Consider the following 20,850-nt stretch of genomic DNA (forward strand, 5'->3'; position numbering starts at 1 on the left):
GTTATATAAGTGGTATCTTCCCAAGTACAAAGGGAGCCCTTCTATTGCTTCTGCTTACAAAGAAGTGTCAACCTAATAAAAAGCCAGAACAAGTCAAAGTTCAGGGAAGTATCACTGCTGACTTACATGTTCAGCAGTCACTGAGTCGAGACAAGGGGTGCTACTTTGGAACTTCCCTGCATTCCAAAGTTCACTAATGCAATCCTCCCTTTAACAACTTTCTCTTTGTTATTCAGAGTTCCCTTGTATGGAAGTTCACAGAACACCACTCTCAGCCTCCCATTGTCTCAAAGAATTCTTAATGGACAGATATTTTTAAAGAAGTCAGGGTTCTCCACAGCTATGTACATATAATACCAAATCAGACCATTTATTCTGTACCTGAGGCAAAAAAGCTTCTGATTCCTGAATGGATGTCTTCACTGGTTCCTCTGGGGGATGAGAGAGAGAGATCATTTACAAAGCTGAAGGAGAGCTAAATCCACCCCCACACTGGCTTAGTTTCTTTGTATCACAACTGTTCTCCCTTCCTATTTTCTTCAATTATCTCTTCTTTCCCCAGCTATACTTGGCCCTGAGGTTCCAACCTCACATTGAAGAAAGTGACATAAGAAAACACAAGTCCCAGTGCTACCAGGGGCTATCTGGAAAAGTTGCTTAAACAGCAAGTGAAGAAGGCTCTCCCCTACCTCACTCTAGGTGAGGAACAGGTGGCTGGTGAGTTTTTAACTTGATAGGAGAATCTAATAATCTCACCACCCAACAACACTGATAGCTTTCCTATATGTGCTCAAACTGTTGACAATACCTAAAGGGAACAGCCTTAGAGAGTGCAGAGCAGGGAAAGCTTATATGTGTTTGCTAGCTATAAAACAGATGGCACTGTTTTCATAGTCCAGTGATACTGGGAGATCATAAAATAAAATGTCAATGGCAAGACAGTGACAACGGGGGCAGTGAGCCTGGCAAATGCAGATGAGCCTAAAGCTAATTTGCTAGAAAAAAATGACTTGATTAGGTCAGGGAGGTGAATGAACGACCAGTTTTGAGCCAAAATGGTGCCACTGCACTCCAACCTGGGCAACAGAGTGAGACTCTGTCTCAAAAAATAATAATAATAAATTTTAAAAAAAGATACACAGGATATATTAAGTGAAAAATGGATTATTAAATAATATGTATAATATTGATTCTGTGTACTTAAAAATATCTATTTGTGTACATATACTTACACATGTATTAATATATGCTTAAATATAAAAGAATCTAGAGGTATAAAAATCAAACATTAATAGCAGCTATCTCTGATACTTGAAAGAGGAAATTTCACTTTATATTTTTTGTATTTTAGCAATTATATATTAACAGAACAAACAAAGAAAACCCACAAAATAATCTATGTGATATACCTATCTCAGTTTAAGGCATTTAGCAAGAACTTACTAAATTGAAGTTATCACAATCCTCATCAAATTCAATGATGGCTGAATAGTTGAAATTTATTTGGAAGTCCAAATTAATATAAATATTTGGCTTGATTATTATTATTTATTTGGATGGAATCTCACTCTGTCATCCTGGCTGGAGTGCAATGGCACGATCTCGGCTCACTGCAATCTCTGCCTCCCGGGTTGAAGCGATTCTCCTGCCTCAGCCTCCTGAGTAGCTGGAATTACAGGTGCGTGCCACCACACCTGGTTAATTTTTATATTTTCAGTAGAGACGGGGTTTCACCACGTTGGTCAGGCTGGTCTCGAACTCCTGACCTCGTGATCCACCCACCTTGGCCTCCCAAAGTGTTGGGATTACAGGTGTTAGCCACCATGCCTGGCTGACCATTTTAAACCTCTATTAAATTAAGTCCAAGTTATTAGAAAGCTTTTGGGGGGGGACAGAGTCTTGCTCTGTCACCCAGGCTAGAGTGCAGTGGCAAGATCTTGGCTCACTGCAACCTGCACCTCCCAGGTTCAATCAATTCTCCTGCCTCAGCCTCCTGAGTATCTGGGACTACAGGCGTGCACCACCACGCCCAGATAATTTTTGTATTTTTAGTAGAGACGGGGTTTCACCATGTTGCCCAGGTTGGTCTCGAACTGCTGACCTCAGGTGATCCACCCACCTCGACCTCTCAAAGTGTTGGGACTACAGGCATAAGCTACCATGTCCAGCCCAGAAACCTTTTTCTTTATTAGCAAATAAACCAAGTCCAAGCAAGAACAAGTAAGCAGCTCTCCTAATAGGATCACAGGGATATTGGGATTAATTCCTATGCAAATCTACTAGGTCTCCTATTTTCCCTTTAAACAGCCTTCGGAATACTAATTCTCATCACCTCACCAGTGTTTTAAGAAACATGCTGTTATTTCAGGAATTAATTAGCTTCTCAGTAGTTTTTGCTGAAAAGCACAGTATCAGGTAGAGAATGACAGGCATGAGCTACACCATCTGACTAATCCAGGCCAAAATAAGTTTTCAGGTACACACAGCACAAAGACTGAGTCATAACGTATCCGTAAGGGGACTGACACACAAAGAGGGCTTCTATTAGGCCACTGCCCTACTCAAAACATTCATGATGTCCCACCACACACAGGACAGATTCCAAGCCCCTTGGATAAGACTGAAGCCCTCCATCGCAGCCCATCAATCCCTGCTTCCTAGAGTTCGGAACCACAACCATGTGCTTCATCAGTGTAAGACAGAGTCTCAGCTCTCACTTCAAGGAGGACTCAAGCAAAAGAAGTAAACTTTTGCTGGGTACAGTGGCTCACGCCTGTAATCCCAGCACTTTGGGAGGGCAAGGCAGGTGGATTACTTGAGGTCAGCAGTTTGAGACCAGCCTGACCAACATGGTGAAATGTTGTCTCTGCTAAAAATACAAAAATTAGGCTGGGTGCCGTGGCTCATCCCTGTAATCCCAGCACTTTGGGAGGCCAAGGCGTGTGTATCACCTGAAGTCAGAAGTTTGAGACCAGCCTGGGCAACAGAGTGAAACCCTATCTCTACTAAAAACACAAAAATAATCTGGGTGTGGTGGCGCAAGCCTGTAATCCCAGCTACTCGGAGGCTGAGGCATAAGAATCACCTGAACCCAGGAGGCAGAGGCTGCAGTGAGCCGAGATCGTACCACTGCACGCCAGCCTGAGTGACAGAGCGAGACTGTGTCTCAAAAAAAAAAAAAAAAAAAAAAGGCCGGGCGCGGTGGCTCAAGCCTGTAATCCCAGCACTTTGGGAGGCCGAGACGGGCGGATCACGAGGTCAGGAGATGGAGACCATCCTGGCTAACACAGTGAAACCCCGTCTCTACTAAAAAATACAAAAAAACAGCCGGGCGAGGTGGCGGGCGCCTGTAGTCCCAGCTACTCGGGAGGCTGAGGCAGGAGAATGGCGCAAACCCGGGAGGCGGAGCTTGCAGTGAGCTGAGATCCAGCCACTGCACTCCAGCCTGGGCGACGGAGCCAGACTCCGTCTCAAAAAAAAAAAAAAAAAAAAATTAGCTGGGTGTGGTGGTGCATGCGTTTAATCCCAGCTACTCAGGAGGCTGAGGCATGAGAATTACTTGAACTCAGGAGGTGGAGGCTGCAGTGAGCCGAGAGGGCACCACTGCACTCCAGCCTGGGTGACAGAGTAAGACTCCATCTCCAAACAAAAAAAAAGAAGTAATCTTTTAAAAAATGATCTATGGGATCAAGTGCTAATGTTTTAAGAGAGAAAACAGATCATGCGGGTTGAAATTGACCTGTCTTTAAATTGCACGTTTTCTTTCTTTGTTAGGAAAGGGGGGATATCATCTGTAGAATATCCAGATTTATTAAATGGGCTATAAGACAAGAACTTATTTACCTTTCCTCTTCCTGCTGCTAGATATTTGGTTTAACATGGTTCATTATCATGGTTGGATGAATGTTTAACATGGCCTGGTTAGAGCTCCATTCCATTTCAGTTATAAACATCACATCTCTTAAAATATAGCCAAGATGACGAAGCTGATGGAGTATGATGGTGTTCAAACTTAGATAAGCTAATTCAATAGACAACTAGAAATGCCAATGAGTCCATCGTAAGAGCTTAACCGGTTTTTATTTTGAGAGCTTACTTAGATTATGTAGATAAAGGAAATTGCCAACTCTAAAAATGCAACAGTTGTACTAAAATTATCAAGCATTTATAAAGAATGAATATTAAAAAAAGGTGGTCTTACGTTGAGTGCCAAGTTGCTCCTTAAGTCTTTGTTCTTTACTTCTCCCATTGTGGAGCTTCAAATACAAAGAATAAGGTCACACTTCCTGTTTGTTATTTCAGAGGTACATTATACATTACACCTCTTTAAATGTCTCAATAGGATTCTTAACCCAGGAAAAAAATAAAAATATCATCTCCACAGTTAAATTATCTAAAGAACAGCAAGAGCTGTTAACTCCATAAATCCCATATCATATTACCAAAGAACAGGGAAATTCTGCTTTTAGAAAATGAAAATAGGCCACGAGTGGTGGCTGACACCTATAATCCCAACACCTTGGGATGCCAAGGTGGTTGGATCATCTGAGGTCAGGAGTTCCAGACCAGACCAGCCTGGCCAACATGGTAAAACCCCACCTCTACTAAAAATACAAAAATTTGCTGGGCATGGTGTGGGTGCCCCTGTAATCCCAGCTTCTCAGGAGGCTGAGGCAGGAGAATCGCTTAAACCAGGGAGGCAGAGGTTGCAGTGAGCTGAGATGGCGCCATTGCACTCCAACCTGGGCGAAGAGAGTGAAAAGTGAAACTCTGTCACAAACATAAAAAAAAATAATAAAATAAAAATACGCTAAGCTAGCATAGTAGAATGTTTCAAAACAGCCCAATAAAAGCTGATGTTACAGTATAGTATAGTTGCTAGCATAGCTCCAGGTTAGGATAAGCTGTTAGAACATGAGATTGACATTCCACCTGTTCCTTCAACATGGGGCAAAGTACAGCATGGTTAAGAGTCGGATTTCTAGCCCAGACAGACCTGGCTAGGAATCCTGATTCTGCCACTTATTAGCTATGTAATCTTGAGCAAGTTATTTAACTTCTGTATGTGTGTCTGTTCATATGCTAAATGAGGATAATAATAATAGATACCTTACAGATTTCGTATGAAGATTAATGCATACAAAGCGCTCAGCACAGTGCCAAACACACGGAAGTACACCATAAATGTCCAGTTATTGCTTTTCTATCATTGCCTAGCTACACATAAGCAACATATGGTCCTGATTCTTGATAATCAAATATTCTTCATAAACCACTTCTAAGGGCTAGAATAAGAGTAATCAGAGAATGAAAGATTAAACCAACCCTTTCTCTTCTCAGACGATAGGTCCTATGTAAGATACACATACCACATGCTGTCAACCCATCTGAGACACTCAGCTTTCAAATGACAGTTCTTCTCTGAAGCTAACCTAGCCAAAAGAGAGAAGTACACTATCTGTTAAGCTGTGTCAGTAGCTAAGTCTGTGTTTCTAAATTAAAAACATGTAAGTTGCCGGCCGGGGGCAGTGGCTCACGCCTGTAATCTCAGCACTTTGGGAGGCCGCGGCTGTCGGATCACGAGGTCAGGAGATCGAGACCATCCTGATTAACATGGGGAAACCTCGTCTCTACTAAAAATACAAAAAATTAGCCGGGTGTGGTGGCCGGCGCCTGTAGTCCCAGCTACTCGGGAGGTTGAAGCAGGAGAATGGCGTGAGCCCAGGAGGCGGAGCTTGCAGTGAGCCGAGATCGCACCACTGCACTCCAGCCTGGGCAACAGAGTGAGACTCCGTCTCAAAAAAAAAAAAAAGTAAGTTGCCTTTTTTACTAATAATTAGTAACTTAGCCAAAGGCTGATCATATCAGATAGAAACTGGCCCCGTGCATAGATGTGTATTCACTTATACAATTAGAGAGAGGTAACATCAAAGATGGATTTTAAAAGCATTGTATTGTAGCCATATAATTTTTAAATTCTTTTTTTTTTTTTTTTTTTTTTTTTTTTGAGACAGTCTCACCCGGTCACCCAGGCTGGAGTGCAGTGGCGCCTGCAACCTCTGCCGCCCAGGTTCAAGTGATTCTCCTGCCTCAGCCTCCAGAGTAGCTTGGATTACCGGCGCCTGCCACTGCGCCCGGTTAATTTTTGTAGTTTTAGTAGACACAAGGTTTCACCACCTTGGCCAGGCTAGTCTTGAACTCCTGACCTCATGATCCACCCACCTTAGCCTCCCAAAGTGCTGGGATTACAGGCGTGAGCCACCGCGCCTGGCCATAATTTCTTAATTCTATAATATCTTGTGGTATCCTGTGGCATTTAATCACACAGTAATTTCTGAAGCACTTCTGCAGACTCATATGAGTTAACTTCTAGGTATTCAGCTCCTAAACCTCTTAAGGAAGTCACTGCATTCATATGCCATAGTGCCTGCTTACTAAATTAATGAATGAATAATCAGGGTCACTTTTTTTTTAGATGGAGTTTCACTCTTGTTGCCCAGACTGGAGTGCAATGACACAATCTCGGCTCACCGCAACCTCTGCCTCTCGGGTTCAAGTGATTCTCCTGCCTCAGCCTCCCAAGTAGCTGGGATTATAGGCATGCACCACCACACACAGATAATTTTGTATTTTTAGTAGAGACAGGGTTTCTCCATGTTGGTCTCGAACTCCCAACCTCAGGTGATCCGCCTGCCTTGGCCTCCCAATGTGCTGGGATTACAGGTGTGAGCCACCGTGCCCAGCCTTAGGGTGACATATTAAATATAGAAAATTTAAGGAGAAACTAATATGCAAAGCATATGGGCTCACAACAGGCTACATAGCAATGAATATGCCTCATTTACAAAATAGAAACACAATAGTAAAAATATGACAGGTTTTCAACTGAGAATGACAATATAATTTATATTAGACAGACAATAGCAGAGAAAGCTCAGAAACCTGGATCTGAATCCTAAATCTACTTTCAGAGACTCAGAAAGACAAAAGAAAGCACATTTCATTCTTTTAAAAAATGTACGCTAGGCCAAGCGCAGTGGCTCACGCCTGTAATCCCAGCACTTTGGGAGGCTGAGGTGGGCAGATCACCTGAGGTTGGGAGTTCAAGACCAGCCTGACCAACATGGTGAAACCCTGTCTCTACTAAAAATACAAAGTTACCCAGGCATGGTGGCACATGCCTGTAATCCCAGCTACTTGGGAGGCTGAGGTCAGAGAATTGCTTGAACCCAGGAGGCAGAGGTTGCAGTGAGCCGAGATCATGCCATTGCACTCCAGCCTGGGCAACAAGAATGAAACTCCGTCTCAAAATAAACAAAAAGTACGCTATATCTAAGCTATGGCATGACAAGTATACACTTTATTATATACATCACAGTGCAGTGGAAGGAGTATGGGCTGGGCCCAGCTCTGCTAGTAGTTAGAGGTACAAAATCGCTTAATGTTCTTTAGGGTTAAGTTTCCTTATTTTGTTCATTAAGGGGATTGGATAATATAATCCGTAAATCCATTTTAGCTCTGAAATTATACTGCTCAGTAGTGTATCTTACAGACATATTCGCCATGAAACCATTTATATTACAAGAGTGGTTAATGTTTTCATTACATCCTTTTACAAAAGCATTTACATATATATATATACACACACATACATTTTTTTTTTCTTTTCTTTTTAGAGACACTCTGTCTCACTCTGTCACTGAGGCTGGAGTGCAGTGGCACACTCACAGCTCACTACAGCCTCAACCTCCCAGGTTCAAGCAATTTCTCCCGCCTCAGCCTCCCAAGTAGCTGAGACTAGAGGCACACCATCATGCCCAGCTAATTTTTGTATTTTTGGAAGAAATGGGGTTTTGACATATTACCCAGGTTTGTCTCGAACTCCTAGGCTCAAGCAATCCGCCTGCCTCAGCCTCCCAGAGTGCTGGGATTACAGGCATGAGCCACCACACCCAGACAAAAGCATTTTTTTTTCCTTCTTTTTTTTTTAGGGGCTTTCTGGCAAAAACTGAAAAGCCTGCTAGACAAATTCTAAAAGAGCTGTTAACACTGCCAAAAGCATTTCTAATTTAACGAGGAAACTGTACCTGGGTCTAAGTCCTCACTACAAACTCCACATACCTTTATATGAACATGAGGATAAGATTACACCAAGATTTAACTTCTCAAGATAAAAGATTAACTGAAGAACAATTCTGATACCTTGTACTAAGTACTACGAACACAACAACCATAAGTGACTATGTGATACTTATGCTCGTGAATACCCTCAAAAATCTTTTGTTTCATCACTCAATAACAAAATAACTTTTGCTGAAATCATTAAAATTAGCTCAGTAAAAAAGCAAATGCACAAAGTAGTACAAGGATATTTATTTTATAGCATTATTAGTAGTAACAAAAGATTGGAAAGCATCTAAACATACAGCAACAAGAAAGGGCTAAACACATTATAACACATTTAGAAAATGAAACTATTTAATCGTTCAAAATAATGATTAAGTAGAGGCAGTTCCATGTTAATCATATGGAACAATTTCCAAGAATTTACAAGTCAGGACAATGGACATAGGGTGCTATCATCTGCAAAAGAGAAAAAAGCAAAAATGAAATATATGTGTAGACTATCTCTCGATAGTTACAGAATGAACTAGTTCACAACAGCTGTCTTTAGGAAAAATAATTGGAGGTCAGTATTATAGGGGTAGGAAGAAATTTTTTTTTTTTTGAGGCAGAGTTTTACTTTTGTCACCCAGGCTGGAGTGCAATGGTGCGATCTGGCTACTGCAACCTCTGCCTCCTGGGTTCAAGCGATTCTCCCGCCTCAGCCTCCCAAGTAGCTGGGATTACAGGCGCCCACCACCACACCTGGCTAATTTTTGTATTTTTAGTAGAGATGGAGTTTCACCATGTTGGCCAGGCCAGTCTCGAACTCCTGACTTCAGGTGATCTTTCCGGCTCAGCCTCCCAAAGTGCTGGGATTACACGCGTGAGCCACCGCACCCGGGCAAAAATATACTTTTAAAACTTCTTGTAGTACATTTAAAAATTTTTTCCATAGGTATGGTGCATCTATTTCTATTTTTATTTTTTTTTATTTTATTTATTTATTTATTTATTTTTTGAGACTGAGTCTGGCTCAGTCACCCAGGCTGGAGTGCAGTGGCCGGATCTCAGCTCACTGCAAGCTCCGCCTCCCGGGTTTACGCCATTCTCCTGCCTCAGCCTCCGGAGTAGCTGGGACCACAGGCGCCCGCCACCTCGCCCGGCTAGTTTTTTTTTGTAATTTTTAGTAGAGACGGGGTTTCACCGTGTTAGCCAGGATGGTCTCGATCTCCTGACCTTGTGATCCGCCCGTCTCAGCCTCCCAAAGTGCTGGGATTACAGGCTTGAGCCACCGTGCCCGGCTCTATTTCTATTTTTAAAGTTACATTTTCTAAGTTACAATTTCAGGTGAATAAATGAACAGTTAAAAAAAAAAAAAAAAAAAAAAAAGTCCAATTGTCCAACTGTATATATATATATACAGATACAAATGCAAACCCACAAAAAAGAGTCTAGAAGGAAATATACTAAAATATTAACAGTGGTTGTCTTGAATAGTGGAATATAGGTGATTTATTTTCTTTTATCTTTATATTCTCCACATATCTCAATGAACATGTATTAGCTTTGAAATTATAAGAAGTTACACGTTTTTAAAACAAATACACATTTCTATCACAATTTTCTCAGATATTAAATAAAGTACATGCTGTGAGAATATGTATATTTTTATTAGAACTCTGAAACGGTTTCATGCTGGGATTCCATATGTTTGCTCCAGACTCACCCTGAAGTTATTTGAAGGGTCCTTGAGACTCTTTTGGATTGCTGCTTGGAGAACATTCTTATAACCTGCCCCTGCTCCTTGAGCTATAAAAGCAGAAGAGAGGTACTGAGTTAAAACTTATAAATTATTATCAAATAAATCTTCAACAGTGGTTCAGTCCAAGGTCAACCATCAGCTTTCAAAATACCCTAAACTTTCCAGCCACCTTACTGAATTCAAAATTTCAGATGACTCTTCGACCAAACATCATTAAGAATGGAGTATAGGGCGCCCTGGCCCGCCCCGCCGCAGCCCCCGCCCCCGGCCCACCCGGCCCGTGGCTGCAGGGTGGCAGCGGCGCGGTGTAGGTGGCAGCAGCAGCGGCAGCGTTTATGTCGGGTCCCACGGGGCCTCGCAGCAGCATGGCGGTACCTGATCAGCGGCGGCACCAGCTACATGCTCCAGGACGGGCTCACCGCACAGCAGCTCTTTGCCAGCGACCAGGGACTCACCTACAACAACTTCTTGATTCTCCCAGGATTCATAGACTTCATAGCTGATGAGGTGGACCTGACCTCAGCCCTGACCCGATGGTCACGCTGAAGACGCCACTGGTCTCCTCCCCCATGGACAGTGTGACAGAGGCTGACATAGCCATCGCCATGGCTCTGATAGGAGGTATTAGTTTCATTCACCACAACTCACTCCAGAGTTTCAGGCCAGTGAGGTGCGGAAGGTCAAGAAGTTTGAACAGGACTTCAACACGGACCCGGTGGTGCTAAGTTCCTCGCACACTGTGGGTGATGTGCTGGAGGCCAAGATGCGGCATGGCTTCCCTGGCATCCCCATCACGGAGACAGGCACCATGGGCAGCAAGTTGGTGAGCATCGTCGCCTCCCGAGACATCGATTTTCTTGCTGAGAAGGACCACACCACCCTCCTCAGTGAGGCAAAGACGCCAAGGATCGAGCTAGTGGTGGTTCCAGCAGGTGTGATGTTGAAAGAGGCAAATGAGATCCCACAGCTTAGCAAGAAAGGGAAGCTGCCTACCGTCAATGATCAAGATGAGCTGGTGGCCATTATCACCGACACCCACCTGAAGAAGAACCGAGACTACCCTGCGGCTTCCGAGGATTCCCATAAGCAGCTGCTGTGCGGGGCAGCTGTGGGCACCCGTGAGGATGACAAATACTGCCTGGACCTGCCCACCCAGGTAGGCGTCGACATCATAGTCTTGAACTCGTCCCAAGGGAACTCAGTGTATCAGATTGCCATGGTGCATTACATCAAACAAAAGTACCCCCACCTCTAGGTGACTGGAGAGAACGTTGGTGACAGCAGCCCAGGCCAACAACCTTATTGACACTGGTGTGGACGGGCCGCGCATGGGCATGCGCTGCGGCTCCATCTACATCACCCAGGAAGTGATGGTCTTCGGTCGGCCCCAAGGCACTGCTGTGTACAAGGTGGCCAAGCATGCCCAGCGCTTTGGTGTGCCCATCATAGCCAGTGGCAGCATCCACACCGTGGGGCATGTGGTCAAAGCCCTGGCCCTTGGATCCTCCACAGTGATGATGGGCTCCTTGCTGGCCGCCACCACGGAGGCCGGCGAGTACTTCTCAGACGGAATGTACCTCAAGAATTATCGGGGCATGGGCTCACTGGATGCCATGCAGAAGAGCAGCAGCAGCCAGAAACAATACTTCAATGACAGGGATAAGGTGAAGATCACACAGGGTGTCTCGGGCTCCATCCAGGACCAAGGGGCCATTCAGAAGTTCATGCCCTACCTCATAGTGGGCATCCAGCATGGCTGCCAGGATATCGGGGCCTGCAGCCTGTCTGTCCTTCGGTCCATGATGTGCTCAGCGGAGCTCAAGTTTGAGAAGCGGACCATGTCAGCCCAGATCGAGGGTGGCGTCCATGGCCTGCACTCTTACGAGAAGCGACTGTACTGAGGACAGCGGTGCAGGGCGAGGTGGTGGAGGGAGTGCACCCCAGTGTCCACCTTCGGGCACAGCCTCCCTCCATCACTGAGTCCACAGATTTGCACTACAGGTTCCCCAGCTCCTTTCCAGGGAGAGAGGAGGGGAGGCTCTGAGGGGTCTGCGGCCACCCTCACTGAGCATCCCCTGCAGAGTCAGGACAGCTCCCTGGGTTAGGCTGCCCTGGGATACCCCCTGAATCCAGCCAGCCAGGCTCTCAGGCCCTGCACCTGCCTCAGGTCTTTCTTGCTGCAGCCTGCTCCAGCCCAGCCCCCACCCCAGGGGCAGGAGGCTCCTCCTGGCTTCTCCTGTAGGGCACCTCCCTGTCCCCAGTCCCCCAGGAAATGGTGCTCTCCTGGCCCTGCCTCTGGCCCTTCCCGGGCTGCTGCCCCCTCAGCCATGTGGCACTTCTGAGCTCCTGACCTAGGCCAAGGGGAGGTCTCTGCCCCCTTCCCTGGCCCTGGGCTACCCTTGGGTCCTGCTCCTCAGGCCACTCCCCAGTCCCTGGCCCTGGGGAGGAGGCCGCCCTGGTCATGGCTGCCTGCCTGTTATTCCTGACTCACCACCGTCCCCAGGTGTACCATTCCTGCCCTCTCCTCAGCTGCAGTTGAAGGCTTTAACTTTGCACACTTTGGGATCCCTGTCGAGTCACTGTGTGTTAAATAATCGGAATAAATCAAGTAGGTCTCAAAAAACAAACAAAAAAAAGAATGGAGTATAAATGCTACTTCTGTTCTCGATCTTTGATCAGACAAATTTAGAGTGTGTTGGGGTGGAAGAGTGCTCTATAGATCAATGAGTCTCAGCCATGCCCTTTAGGCTGTGATGCTATGGTGGCAGTGAACTTGCTAACAGAGCCGAAGCTGAGGCTGAGTCTAAAAGACAATGAGGGATGCAAGTAAGGGAGAAGGCCAATGTGAGTCTGGTCCTTTTTATCAAGGAAAAAATCGAATGTGCTCTTTTCCGTAAGGAAGTTTTGTGAAATTTGGGACACATGCAAGGAAAGTATGAGACCCAAGTGACATCACCCGAAGTTGGATAGTGGTTGTGAGGCCAAATACCAGAGCAAGGCAGTAGGGTTCAGCATACATGCAAAACTCCTGAATGTCCATAGCTCTGCCAGCCTGTGCAGATCCCAGATTCTTTCTTGAAGACTGAAATGTTAAGAACTGCTTGGCAGCATTTTGCAGAGATCATGAATATACAGGGCAATGGAGTTGGCAGATCTGAGATATGAAGAATATAAAGGGACGTGATTTCTAGCCACAAGCTAAAGGGGGCTTTGGTCATCTGGGTTCCATTCCATCCACCTATCCAACAAATGAATCTTTACCAGTCACGCCCCGCCCCATGCACAGAGTACTTCCTCTAGGCCACTGAGAGGCCAAAATTCTTACCAGACTGCTTGTATTTCTGGATTTTTGTCTTCAGGTCTATTCTGTGGATGTTCTTTAGGCATTTTTCTAATAAATCCAGTTGATCTGGGGCAACCAGATTTAGTTTCTCCAACTCAACCACAAGGTCCAAGAAACTCTAAGAGAACCACCAACAAAAAACAAACGTCAATAGAGCTAGCTAGACCAGGTGCAGTAGCCCATGCCTGTAATCCCAGCACTTTGGGAGGCTGAGGCGGGAAGACTGCTTGAGCCCAAGAGTTCGAGACCAGCCTGAGCAAAACAGCGAGACCTCCATCTCTACAAAAAAATAAAAAAATAAGCTGAGTGCAGTGGTACACACCTGTGGTCCCAGCTACTCAGGAGGCAGAGGTGGAGGATCACTTGAACCCAGAGGTCAAGGCTGTAGTGAGCCATGATTGTGCCATGGTACTCCAGCCTAGGCAGCAGAGTGAGACCCTGTCTCCAAATAAAAAAAAAAAAATAGAGCTGACTAATAAGCCCCAGATGCAAACCTCAGTCCATGTGATTTATAGCAGTAAGAAGACGTGACAAGATGAGCCCTTTCAGTGACCTTCAGTGATCTTAAACCAGGTATCTCTGTCATGAGCAATTTAAGACTCCTGATTTTTACTCAGAACAGAGGTGGTGGTATAAGTTTTTTGGTCATCAATCTGCTCCTTGGTTGCAGACAGACACGTGGGCCATGTTGTGTCATTGAGAAGGACCATGAAAGAGCAGGGCTGAAACGAGAACCCTCCTGAGTTTATTATTTTCCAAAAGGCCAGGCTGGTCTCATAGTGAAAAACTCTAAGGGCTTCTCTGAAAAAGGGAGAAGGAAGGTAGCTGGGGAAAGACTTTATGAGAAAAATCACATGATATAGTTTTAAAGTTTCCAAAATATTTGAATCAATGCTGGACCTTCCAACTCATTCTGACCTTCTGACTCAGGGGGTTATAAAAAAGTGAAATTACAACAAGGTTTGAGTGTTCTGCTATTCATTTACCTTGGGCCACAGTGATTATGAACAAACTATAGTTCAGAAACAGGCATTGCTTTGGGATCTATTTCCTTTGCATTTAACATTTGGTTACTGAAGTGCTATCTTTATTTTTGAAAATAATAATCATAATTTAAATATATATAAATGACTGGGAGAGACAATTACTAGCAGAAACCAAAAAGGGAGTTCTAGTTTCATTTTCCTTCCCATTTTGCGTTTAATGGGACTTAAGAAACAAAACTAAAATCATTAGGAACATGAGGAAATTCTCAAGCAATGACTTATCTGAATCATCAGAGGCAGGCACTGGCCTGCCTATTTTGAGGACCTATTGTCATATTTTAGAAACAATAGGTTCTCAAACATTTCCTGGCCTATCCTTAGGTCAATAGTACCACGTAGGGCCAACTGGAATGTTGTTTTATTTAATTTATTTATTTTTTTGAGATGGAGTCTCGCTCTGTAGCCCAGGCTGGAGTGCAATAGCACAATCTTGGCTTACTGCAACCTCTGCCTCCTGAGTTCAAGCAATTCTCATGCCTCAGCCTCCCAAGTAGCTGGGATTACAGGCGCCCACCACCATGCCCAGCTAATTTTTATATTTTTAGTAGCAATGAGGTTTTGCCATGTTGGCCAGGCTGGTCTTGAACTCCTGACCTCAAGTGATCTGCCCGGCTTGGCCTCCCAAAGTGCTGGGATTACAGGCATGAGCCACTGTGCTAGGCCAACTGGAGTTTAAATATTTTTCTTTTTTGTTGTTGCTGTTTTTTTGAGACGGAGTCTTGCTCTGTCGCCCAGGCTGTAGTGCAATGGTGCAATCTCGGCTCACCGCAACCTCTGCCTCCTGGGTTCAAGTGATTCTCCTGCCTCCGCCTCCTGTAGCTGGGATTATAGGCGCCTACCACCACGCCGGCTAATTTTTTGTATTTTTAGTAGAGACGGAGTTTCACCAGGTTGGCCAGGCTGGTCTCAAACTCCTGACCTCAGGTGATCCACCCACCTCTGTCTCTCAAAGTGCTAGGATTACAGGCATGAGCCACCACGCCTGGCCATGGATTTTAAATATTTTTCTAGTAATCATGACACATCCCCTAGATCTTCATCACTACCTGGTTTTCTTTTCTTTTTTTTTTTTTGAGACAGAGTTTTGCTCTGTCACCCAGACTGGAGTGCAGCGGCGCGATCTTGGCTCACTGCAAGCTCTGCCTCCCGGGTTCATGCCATTCTCCTACCTCAGCCTCCCAAGTAGCTGGGACTACAGGCGCCCGCCACCACGCCCAGCTACTTTTTTTGTATTTTTAGTAGAGACGGGGTTTCACCGTGTTAGCCAGGTTGGTCTCGATCTCCTGACCTCGTGATCCACCTGCATCGGCCTCCCAAAGTGCTGGGATTACAGGCGTGAGCCACCGCATCCGGCCTCCTGGTTTTCAACTCTAAATCTCTACTTTTACCATTTCCCAGATACATCAGTCACAAGAACCTCCCCCCACCCCACTCCTACGTGCAGCCTAGACCCCACACTGACCTTGAGTCAGCTGAGGAGAAATAGATGGCAGTAGGAGAGCAATACCATAATGGACTAGCACCTCCTTCCTGTTTCCACCCAGCACAAGCAGATGGGATGTCCTCCCCACACCCCCATCAAACCAGGGAGGGAAACACATATGAGCCAGGCCTATGAATTTTACAGAAATAAGGATAAAATCCAAGGATAAAAGAAACATCCAAGGCCACACCAGAAGATATTATTATCCTATTTCTTCAATTCATAAACCAATTCTCTTCCCATTCATGTTATTTAAAAACCACCTGAGATGTTTGACTCCCACTACAGTGGCAGCAGACTGCCTGCTTCCCTCTCTCTGTATCAAAAATAGTAGCTCCCACTTCTGATAGGCTCTTGGGACCATGAACCAAAAAGAAGAAAACTCACCTTCTCCTTGCTTATCTTGCCTCGGCCCATGTAATCCTTCATGAGGAAAATTAATGAGGATACATCAGATTTATCTAAATCCTCACCGATCTCTGCCATCAGCACTCTGCAAACCAGAAAAGTTCATTTAGTTAATTCAGACACAAGTCCTAAGACAACTCGAAGTGCCCACACCTCCCCTATGCAACAATGGATTGAAAGACTAGTTCTTGCCCCTGTGTAAATGTGTCCCTCCCTCATAAAACAGCAAGCCTGGATCACCCCAGGAAGAGATCTTAAGGGAACTCAAAAAAGGGATCTTGTCTTTGCCCATTTAATAGGAGATGGTACCTCCTTTGCCAACTAACAGCTTCTGAAAACAACTCAGAGAATGGAAACTTCCCTAAAGAATCCCCTAGCTCCCCCAGAGGTTATAGTGAAATGACTTAAGAACCCAAATGACTAACATAAAAGGCAGAAATAGAATTTGAAGGAGCCTTGTCGTCTCTGTTTAACAAGCTCTCAGGTGATGCTGATTCAAGGACCATATTTTGAATTGCAAGATGCTAAAGGAAAGAAATACCTGACATATCCCAGCCCACTTCTGAACTTAAAGGGTACAGGCATCTGGATCACGGGGATTCTGAACTGAGATGTCTTTGCCTAGAAAGCCTCTCCTGACTCAGTGGTGGCTGGAGCTAACGCTATATATATATATGTATAATTTTTTTTTTCCAGGAAATAGACTTTGAGAACCAGTAACTGCATTTTACTGGGGGCTCCTAAGGACAACTTGTGGTTAGTATTGTTATCATGACATTGTCATCAGGCCATTTTCCCAGTTAGCCTCTCAGATTCTCGAGGATGACAGATTTTTCATTTTGTCCTAGAGCTTATCAAAACACTTAGCACATGCCAATACACAATGAAGCCCACTCACCAGATGAATAAATAAATCTAGCACTCCCCTTCTACTGGCCCCCTTCTCTTCCCAGAGGGCCTGAAGAATCTCCACTCATCATAGCAAGGAAATGGGAAAAGGAGAGATTGCCCTAATTTACTCACTGAAACTCAGTTGGCACCTCCCAGAAAGTTTGAAGACTACTGACATTAAAACTGATGGCTGAATAGGTGGAAGATTTAAAAAAACAATAACAACAACAATGATAATAATCCCTTGTATCTGTAGAGTGCTTCACAGTTTAAAAAGTACTTCACATAGTAAATTATTATAGCTGATGCTCACAACAACCTTGTAAAGTCGGGTATTATTATTTTTCGCTTTACAAGTAGGAAAACAAAGGCCCAACAAGGTTAGTGATTGGCCCAGGCTGCCTGGCCGTAACTGGTAGATCTGAGGCTTGAAACAGGTCTTCCAGCTACAGTGAGCTATGATCACGCCACTGCACTCCAGCCTGGGTGACAGAGCAAGACCCTGTCTCAAAAAAAAAAACAAAAAACAAAAAAACAGGCTTTCCAAGGTCAAATCTCATATACTTCCCAGAGCCCACACTGCTTTCAGCTCTTGTTGGTATAGTTCTTGATAATATATATCATCTCCAAATACACATTATCAACATAATAAAAGGCTGGTGGTCGAGAGAAAAAACACCAGCTGGGCACGGTGGCTCACGCCTATAATCCCAACACTTTGAGAGGCCGAAGAGGGCAGATCACTTGAGGCTGGGAATTCAAGACCAGCCTGGCCAACATGGCAAAACCCTGTTTCTAGTAAAAATACAAAAATTAGCCAGACATAGTGGTGCATGCCTGTAATCCCAGCTACTTAGGAGGCTGAGGCGGGAGAATCACTTGAACCCAGAGACAGAGGTTACAGTGAGCCAAGATCGCACCACTGCACTCCAGCCTGGGCTACAGAGCGAGACTTTGTCTCAAAAAAAAGAAAACACCAACTTAAAGTTACAAGTTAGCTTCCTTTACCCAGGAACTCAGTCTGTCAGTAGCTTCCATGCCCCTCTGAACCTCTAAAAGACATTAACATGTGAGCAGGAGGAAGGAGCAACCCAAAGCTTGTGGGAACTAAAGCAGACTCCAGTGGCCGTTTCCTCTTCGACTGAAGGGGCTAAGATGTGGTTAACTGAAAAGATTTTCAATTCGGGCTCTCCAACGTCTCCAAGGGCAGGAAGCACAGGAAAGGAGCCCACCCTGATAAACTTCCTCAGCAGGGGTAGGGCCAACGGGGATTCAGAAGGGATGATGGAGTTTCTACAAAGGTAGGAAGATTGCTGTCAGACTTGTTATTTCCTTTCTTTGTACCAGAAATTATCAAGGACTGACTTCACAGAAAATGAACTAGTAAACACCACCACAGATCTCACACTGTCAGAGGCTGGCAAGAATGACTAGCTCTTAGTCATTCCTATCTTTCTTCATGTCTTGTCATTCTATCCTTCAGGCAAACACATACCATCTGTCCCTTCTACTTGCATGTGATCCCAATTCCTTTGAGAAAGCATGTTTCAGCCAGGGGCAACGGCTCACGCCTGTAATCCCAGCACTCTGGGAAGCCAAGGCAGGTGGATCACTTAAGGTCAAGAGTTCAAGACCAGCCTGGCCAACATGGTGAAACCCCGTCTCTACTAAAAATACAAAAAAAAAAAAAAATTAGCCAGGCATGGTAGCGCACGCCTGTAGTCCCAACTACCTGGGAGGGTGAGGCTGAAGAATCGCTTGAACCCAGAAGGCGGAGGTTGCCGTGAGCCAAGATCACGCCACTGCACTCCAGCCTGGGCAACAGAGTGAGACTCTGTCAAAAGAGAAGAGAAGAGAAGATAAAGGAAGAGAGAGAAAGTTTCAAGAATTTAAAGGGTTCACAGGAATGAAGTGACGTCATCTGGCAGTTGGATAAGTGGGCAGAGACAGTAAAGTGGCTGCATTTCTTATTATCCTCGTTTCTGCCATTCAGTAGAGTCTGAGACACTTCAATCCCTCCCACCTATCCAGCCTCAGGAAGAGGTGATGAATTACCTATAGTCCGAAACAAGGTGAGGGTTCCTGAGCAGGTGGGTCTCCACAGCTTTTCTGTCCGTCTTCAAGATCCGTTTGAGCAGGTCAAATCGCCTCACTCTGTAGAGCAGTTCAGCCAAGTCCCCGACAGACAGCTTACCTCTTTCACGTAAAATATCCAGAAGGTCCCTGACATTAGGTGGAACCACATCTACAGCAACATCCCGGCACAAAAAGAGCAGCATCTCCTTCTCATCTGTGTCAAGTGCTTCTTCGACCTGATGGATGACCTCAGCAGACATCCTACTCTTAGACTACAGAAGCTCACAAGGGTCTGCAGAAGTACAGCTCCGGGTCAGTCAACAGAAAGCCAGCAGGCAGGCAGTCAACTTCATTTCTGAGGGCTGACTTCATTTCTTTCAGAATCCTTTCCAGTGGGGGAGTTCTGTGGTTAAAAGGGAATTTTTCTGAAAATCTTATCAAGCTACCTTACGCCTAAGATTGAAAGTATGGGCTCTTTCTTTCTTGGTGGTCTCCCTGACCTAAGTAGATTAACTTCTATAGAAAGGGATCTATAGAAGTCTATAGAAAGGGATCCTTGGTAGACAGAGCCAAAATGTCAGACTAATCCAAAGAGACAGAGAAGAAAACCTACATTGTAAAGGAAATGAAACAACAGATGAAATCATCTCCTAGGAAACCCCACATTCTTTTTCAGAATTCATCAGAATGTAAAACATGTTACAGGGAAAATTACAACTAAGGGGTGAATGGCCTCAGTAGGAGGAATAGGGAAGAAGTATGTAGGAGGAAGAGGGAAAAGCCCAATGACAGACAGCCTGACTAAACTAGAGAAACTTGCCTCACAGGGTTAAATCTCCACTTCAATGACTCCACCCACGTGGCCTTGAACAAACAATGGGGAAAAGAAGTTTCTGTCCCTATGCCACTCCTTTTTTCTAGTTGCTCTCCTACTTCAAAAGCCCCTCACTCACACCTGGAGGCAGAAACCTCTGCTGCCATCCTCCTAGACCCCAAGCCCTTTTCACAACTTCATCACGAATGCTCACAGAACCTGCCACCAAGTTGTCGGGTTTGGATCATGTCTTCAGACCCTGAGCCCCATGGAGGTGCCAGAGGCCCTGACTCTCAATGCACTGCTACATGGCAGCAATTGCCATCAGTACTTCTGATGTTCTCAGTGAACATCAGGAAGTTACAGAGGATCTGGGGAAAGATCTCACTCCGGGGATGGGGCTGGGTGGGAGGGGTAAGGAGCTCATGCAATGGGTGTGTTCTTAACTTCTTCCATTGAAACATCCTATTTTCTTGCAAAATTTAAGTTGCTAACCAATCTACTCTAAGTTTCACAGCTAAAACTTATGTTAAATCACCTCTTGTGTTCTTTATCTGTTCCTACAAGACAGTATTTCAGGTTAAAACCAAATTTATTAACAAAAAATAAGTGGAAACACAACCCAACTCTAAATTGCCAATGGTTGCTTTGTATTTGTGTTCAAGTATATTTATATATTTATCTAGCTGTATTGAGTGAAAGAAGCACTGAATCCATTTATTTATTAACATACAATATCAGTCCACAAAAGATTTGAGCTATCTTAAATAAAAACACATAAATAGAAAATTTTATATGAGAACAAGGGGAAAAAATTATGTTAGAAATTTGAAATGGGCGTGCCCATTCATCCAAACTTCACTTAATATGATTATTTGTAAATAACTGGAGAAATTAAATTTGCTAAGTTAAATTTACTAA

General features: G+C 44.6%; 2 protein-coding genes, 1 non-coding gene and 1 pseudogene across 10 annotated transcripts in view; 2 read left to right on the forward strand and 2 right to left on the reverse strand.

Annotated features, from left to right (window-relative positions):
• PPIL3 (peptidylprolyl isomerase like 3) overlaps window positions 1-20,850 on the forward strand; it is a 448,181-nt gene that overhangs the window by 168,678 nt on the left and 258,653 nt on the right. The gene's annotated exons all lie outside the window — the stretch shown is intronic.
• The window catches only part of CFLAR (CASP8 and FADD like apoptosis regulator), a 57,181-nt gene that overhangs the window by 24,672 nt on the left and 11,659 nt on the right, over window positions 1-20,850 (reverse strand). For 5 of the 8 annotated variants that reach the window (XM_050750649.1, XM_050750647.1, XM_050750648.1 and 2 more), the window contains 6 exons: window positions 19,095-19,518; window positions 16,128-16,233; window positions 13,194-13,329; window positions 9,833-9,915; window positions 4,202-4,256; window positions 382-431 (listed from right to left, as the gene is read on the reverse strand). In XM_050750649.1, coding sequence (XP_050606606.1) covers window positions 382-431; window positions 4,202-4,256; window positions 9,833-9,915; window positions 13,194-13,329; window positions 16,128-16,233; window positions 19,095-19,375 — 711 coding nt within the window. In that variant the 5' untranslated portion in view covers window positions 19,376-19,518. Of the gene's footprint in view, window positions 1-381; window positions 432-4,201; window positions 4,257-8,355; window positions 8,584-9,832; window positions 9,916-10,323; window positions 10,426-13,193; window positions 13,330-16,127; window positions 16,234-18,771; window positions 18,874-19,094; window positions 19,519-20,850 lie in introns of those variants that run through there. The other 3 variants (XM_050750652.1, XM_050750654.1, XM_050750653.1) reach the window with 3 other exon arrangements.
• On the reverse strand, window positions 7,990-8,052 carry LOC126933255 (U7 small nuclear RNA). The gene has a single exon (XR_007718495.1). It is a non-coding gene; the product is annotated as a U7 small nuclear RNA (small nuclear RNA).
• LOC126932120 (inosine-5'-monophosphate dehydrogenase 1-like) lies at window positions 10,247-11,769 on the forward strand (annotated as a pseudogene).

This window comes from Macaca thibetana, chromosome 12 (genome assembly GCF_024542745.1).
Source record: "Macaca thibetana thibetana isolate TM-01 chromosome 12, ASM2454274v1, whole genome shotgun sequence".
NCBI lineage: Eukaryota > Metazoa > Chordata > Mammalia > Primates > Cercopithecidae > Macaca > Macaca thibetana.